Below are 5452 nucleotides of genomic sequence, written 5' to 3'. Positions count from 1 at the left end.
TAAATGCTGAGACTGTCTCATTAGATTCCCGTGGTTTAAAAGTGGCTGAATTTTCCTAAAGTCCATTGTCCATTGGCCTCGCCTAGCGTAACGTTATGGGGTGGCAAATGGTTACAGGCGGCCAGTATCACAGACTCACCCTTGCCCCACAGAATATGCTGGGTGATTAGGCTGCCATTTCTCAGTAGTCGACGGAGCCACTTTATGAAGGACAGTGAGCTATTTGGCCTCCGGCCATGCATGGTGAACAAGAGGTCGATGACTTCATACTTTCGTCATGTATGAGTTTTGGTTAATTGTCAGGTTGTCAAGTTATCCCGTCTAGTAGTCACATTCCGTCATACAAATGACCACAGCCTGGAGCTTGAAGCTCCAAAAAAGCAACTACCTTGCAACATTTCCCCACCGAGCTAAATACAGGTCACACATATAATTAACAGTCATAGTAATTTACATAAACGTGTGTATATAAACTTCTAGACTAAGTATACTCTAGTTCAAATTGAATTCCTTCACCCATCTACAGAATTGCATGACACAAAACACACGTGCATGGTGGTGAAGCATGGTTGAAACACAAAAGATCGTCGACGACACCTTTACTCATCTCATTACAATATTCAAGTAGGTAATTATAATAGTTTAATGAGGCGTTGCTGGGTTAAAGGTGCCGGGGGCAGAGCGTGGTCGCACAACAACTCGAGAGCCTCAAAGCAGTCAGACCGCCGCAACACGACAAGACAAACGTAAGTTTTTTGTCATGAATTTGGATTCCTTCCCGAAATGTAATACATATGTGAAAGTACACTCAGTGACACTAGCGCCTACAGCGTCAGAGCAAGGATGGTTTGCCAGGTATTTTAAACACTAATTCTCCTTCTTCTGGTCGACGGGGTTATTTCGCTTCTTAGTTACAGGGTGACATGCCCTTTCTTATGCTGGTAGCTGACAGAATGCGCCAGGTCTTCGTCCAGACACTATTTGCGTAATCCTAGTCAAAGCCACCATTACATAAAGAAGTAGAAAAACTAACTTTTCAGCTATTTTACTTACCATAATGCAGCGTCGCGTTCAAAATTACTGTGACGACGCGAGATTGGGACTTTGGGACGGTTTTTGGTATTTGTAGGCAGCTTCATTCCTACAGGTTGTCGAAACCCCTCTGTCCTCGTCAAACCGGTACCCATTAACGTTAATTGCAGACCGCGCACAAAACGCATCACATTTCCAGGGGCAGAAGAAAAGACACATGGCATGAGGCAATTGTTTATCACATTTAAAGAATGATCTCATCAAGAATGTCTAGTCTTGAACGTCTTGATAGTTGACACTTGCATACCTTGGGGATTACAGATGCAGCATACTAAGTGGGTGTTTCTAAAGTCACTTTTTTAACTGAACTTGGTGATACGAGTTAAAAGGTAATCCATCCGACTTAAGTCCGATGTTTTTGTTACATTTACTGACCAGGACTTTTTCACAGCATGTATGTGCCAGGTATACGCACAGAAACATGTTATTAACTTTCCGTGGTGCAAGCCGCACTTCGAGTCCCAAAGACATGACCACAAAAGCCTGGGATTCTCTGTCAGATATCAGACCCAACCCCTGCACGTTTTCCGCACGTCAGGACTGTGTTAAACCGTCATTTTTTTATCCCCCGGCTCCACGACCCAATTCTGTGTCTACTAGTATTTCCACTGCCCTCCGCGCAGTCCGTTGTCATCTGAGACTAGCTAGACGGCACTTTGCGTTCGCTCTCAACTTTGGGTCCGTCAAGCAATCGACCACAACTGCTCAGTTCCTTCAGTCGGCTTTACCATTCATTGTGACTATGTGAACAGCAACTTGTAGCCAAGAAATGAATCATACAATACACGAAATAGATAGTAATCCTTAATTAGACAGAAAACTGTGCATTTTTATATTTTGTATAGCAGATTTCTAAGTAAAAAAACAAAGGCATGTATATCCATACATTTACCTAAAAATATAACTATATTAATATTGTTGTCTTCAGAAGAGTATGTATTCAGTTTAAGTTCAAAAATGGTCCACCTTGATTCTGCCAATGCAATTTCAGCGTTTTTTGTGGGTTTGTTGATTGTATCTAAAACTATGCAGCTTGTAAAGTCGAAAATCTGTGAATGGATGTAAATGATATTTGGTAATGTGCAGTCGTTACAGAAAGGTCAAGGTGAAAACTGGTTATCCTGTTAAACTCTCTCTCTCTCTATATATATATATATATATATATATATGTGTGTGTGTGTGTGTGTGTGTGTGTGTGTGTGTGTGTGTGTGTGTGTGTGCATAAATATGAATATAGATATGTATATCTATTTGCACCCCTATTTGCATACAGGGGTGCATTTGCATGGAATGAGTTGCCTGGTACAGTTAGAGTGGTCACATCTGGCCACTCTTTCAAGAAGCTGATAAAACAACATTGCTGACCTCTGACCTCTCGACCCAGCCTGATCCATCGATTTTGATGCTCGGTTGTGTATATATATATGTTACTTTTGGTTATTTTTGTTTTACTGTTGTTGGTGTTTATGTCTATCTGTACAGGGCACGCCTGTAAAGCAGTAAATTGTACTGAGTGCGTCTACCCTGTATAAAGAAGACAGAAATAAATAAATAAATAAATAAATAAATAAATAAATAAATAAATAAATATAGATATGTATATAGATATGTATATAATCCTACGCCGGCCAGACACACAAAGCTAATGACAAGCCCCTTTAGTGAATCTTTTTTTTTTACTTTTTTTTTTACAGAAAAGGTATAATAACCATGGGTAACGCAATTGGATACCTGAAATGGCTGGGCCAAGGCAAGCAGGCGTTCGCACCTGATCGGAAAGAAGATTTCGTGGAGACAAACATCGGATTTCCGTGCCGTGTGGTGACCGGGAACAAGGCCGTGCAGTCTGTCTTTGACATCGACCTCTTCAAAAAGGAGGAATTCTTTTTTGGCCTGATAGAAATCCGTAAGGAATTTACGGAGGGTGTCTGCCCAAGCGTCACGTCTAACGGAAAAATCCACGAGAAAAACAAGGCGCTGATGATGGACGTCATCGCCGGGGCTTACGAAGAGATCCCAACATCAACAGCAGACGCCGTGCTGTCCAACATCGCCACCTGGGGAAGCACACCAACCGACTTCGAATCAAAGTTAATGGCAGTGTCAGCAGGGATTTTTCTCCCCACCATCTTCGGGAGATCAACACGTTTCAATCCCGAGGATGTCAACCTCTATGTCAAAGGTGCAACTGAATTACGATCAGACATCTTGGCCGCGGTGACGCGTGAAGATCTTACTGAGACGCGAAGGGGGATGAGGTCTGTCCTGGAGAAAATAAAGACATCAGAGAGGTAGGTGGGAAGGATTTACCGTACCAAATTATCTTATTATTTTTACCTCTATGCAAAATGGAGTTATTTTGTTTTTTGGTGTGTCCGTGTGTCTGTCTGGTCTCGGTACTGCAGCAGAACTTCCGGTCTTTGTATCTTTTGTCCTGAACACGCTATAGTCTTGGATTTTGGTGACAGATTTTCATGTCAGGAATAAGTGGTGTGGGTTCTGTACCCGTAGCAGCTTATTCTGGAACTGCAGGGGAGTTTCTGGCGAGATCTTTTAAAGCGGATAAGTCCGGAAAGAAAGAACGTATTTTCATCATTGTCGGTATGTAGGTAGCTAATAGGGAGATGTACATAATTTAATGGAAAAATGTGCAAATAAAGACTTAATTTGCATAATTAAAGAGGAAATTCTGTAATTACGGAGTTTTACACAATAGTACTTTCATACATGTAATGTATGCAATCTACAGCAGATGGAACACCAACAGACATCAAATAATGATCTAATTTGTATTTCATAGGGGTATAAGGTCTTTATGAATTCTTGTGTAGAATTAGTCCACTTAATTTTGTTGAGTTATTGTAGCGACAAGCACATTGAAGTCCTCCATGTTTTGTTTTGTTTTGTTTTGTTTTGTTTTGTTTCTTTTTATTCAAAGGTACAGCCAGCTGATAGATCTTGGTAGATCGCACGGATTAGATGAGGCGTCGACCACGGGACAACTGCTCTTCTGTGTTATGTTCAACGCAGTTGGTGGCACCGCAACTAACCTGGTGGCAACCTTCGGCCGCTTGGACACTATCAGTGCGGAAGACCGGCAGGAGCTACGGGAGGAAGCGCTTGCCGCCCTGAGGAAACATGGAGGCCTGACCCGAGCGGCCCTGGAGGAGATGCCGAAAATTGAGAGCTTCGTGTTGGAAGTGCTGCGAACCTGTCCCAGCCCAGGTGTTTGGAGCCACATCGCGGCACGCCCAACGACTGTGAAGTACACAACAGCAAGTGGTCCAAAGGAAGTCAACGTGAGTGACAAATTAACTTCGCTCTCATAAGAAAATACAAATTACTCACATGTGCACACACACACACACACACATACTCGCAAATTCATACTCGGGAATTTGTAGGGGGGCCGCATGGGGGGGGGTCCCTACAACGCTCTACGCTAAATTTTAAGAGCCGGTATTACACTACAGCAGTTTAAGGTAAATTCCAAGTGGCTACATTGACTCATTACGTAGAATTAAAACGCGAATTACGCTCTACGCAAAATGCTCCAACTACGCTCTACGTTGAATATTAGAGCGGTCCGTCTACGCTCTACGTAGAATTAAAACGGCCGATAACGCTCTACGGAAAAGGGCATGCTGGCCCCCTTTTAGTAACTAGGATCATAGTAGGATGTTAAGTTTCATTTTTACACTTTTCTGTTTGTACTATGCCAAATAGCCCTTGCCATACACAGTATAATGCACAATTGTCGTATAATAAAGTTCTTCTATCAAAGTTCTACATACATACACACCTACTTTGCCCATCTCTCGGCCTGACTTTACCCATAACCAAGGTATTCTACCCCCATTTCCCCTATTTTCAGATTAAGGAGGGCGAACGCGTGTATGCCAGTCCCTACTGGGCATTGAGGGATCCCGCTGTGTTCGACAAACCAGACGACTTCGTGTGGCGGAGGTTTCTCGGCCCCGAGGGAGAAGCTCTTCGGGAACACCACGTCACCTTTCACGGCCGACTCACGGATTCAGCCGCGGTCAACAACCACATGTGCCCGGGTAGAGACGTCGCGCTGTCGGTAATCAAAGGCAGCATCGCCATCCTCAACACGTTCTTCGGATGGGAACTCCAGGAGCGACCATTCTGGACTGGAACGAAGGTATCTCGTATCGGCCAGCCGGACAACGTTGTGAAAGTCAAGTCCTTCTGGCTTCAACATCCCGACGACTTGAAAGAGATTTTCCCGTCCCACTTTGAGGAAATCCATGACGTAAGTTTTTAAATGGGTAAAGAATTGAGCATATATTTTAGGTAGCGTGCATAGTTCAGTGCCTTTATTTCACATTCCTTTTTA

The 5452-nt window shown here is 43.2% G+C and overlaps 1 protein-coding gene across 4 annotated transcripts in view; it reads left to right on the top strand.

Moving 5' to 3' along the window:
- Positions 1-687: 687 nt before the first annotated feature.
- The window catches only part of LOC109483426 (allene oxide synthase 1, chloroplastic-like), a 5154-nt gene continuing 389 nt past the window's right edge, over positions 688-5452 (top strand). Inside the window, exons 1-5 of one of the 4 annotated variants that reach the window (XM_019786440.1) lie at positions 689-746; positions 2366-2501; positions 2787-3383; positions 4031-4391; positions 4967-5368. In XM_019786440.1, coding sequence (XP_019641999.1) covers positions 2803-3383; positions 4031-4391; positions 4967-5368 — 1344 coding nt within the window. In that variant the 5' untranslated portion in view covers positions 689-746; positions 2366-2501; positions 2787-2802. Of the gene's footprint in view, positions 747-833; positions 856-2365; positions 2505-2786; positions 3384-4030; positions 4392-4966; positions 5369-5452 lie in introns of those variants that run through there. The other 3 variants (XM_019786441.1, XM_019786442.1, XM_019786439.1) reach the window with 3 other exon arrangements.

The sequence above is a fragment of the Branchiostoma belcheri genome, unplaced genomic scaffold (genome assembly GCF_001625305.1).
Source record: "Branchiostoma belcheri isolate BF01 breed outbred unplaced genomic scaffold, Haploidv18h27 scaffold64, whole genome shotgun sequence".
In the NCBI taxonomy this organism is placed as follows: domain Eukaryota; kingdom Metazoa; phylum Chordata; class Leptocardii; order Amphioxiformes; family Branchiostomatidae; genus Branchiostoma; species Branchiostoma belcheri.
Note: the sequence above shows the minus strand (reverse complement) of the source record. Positions and strands in the feature narration are given on the sequence as shown.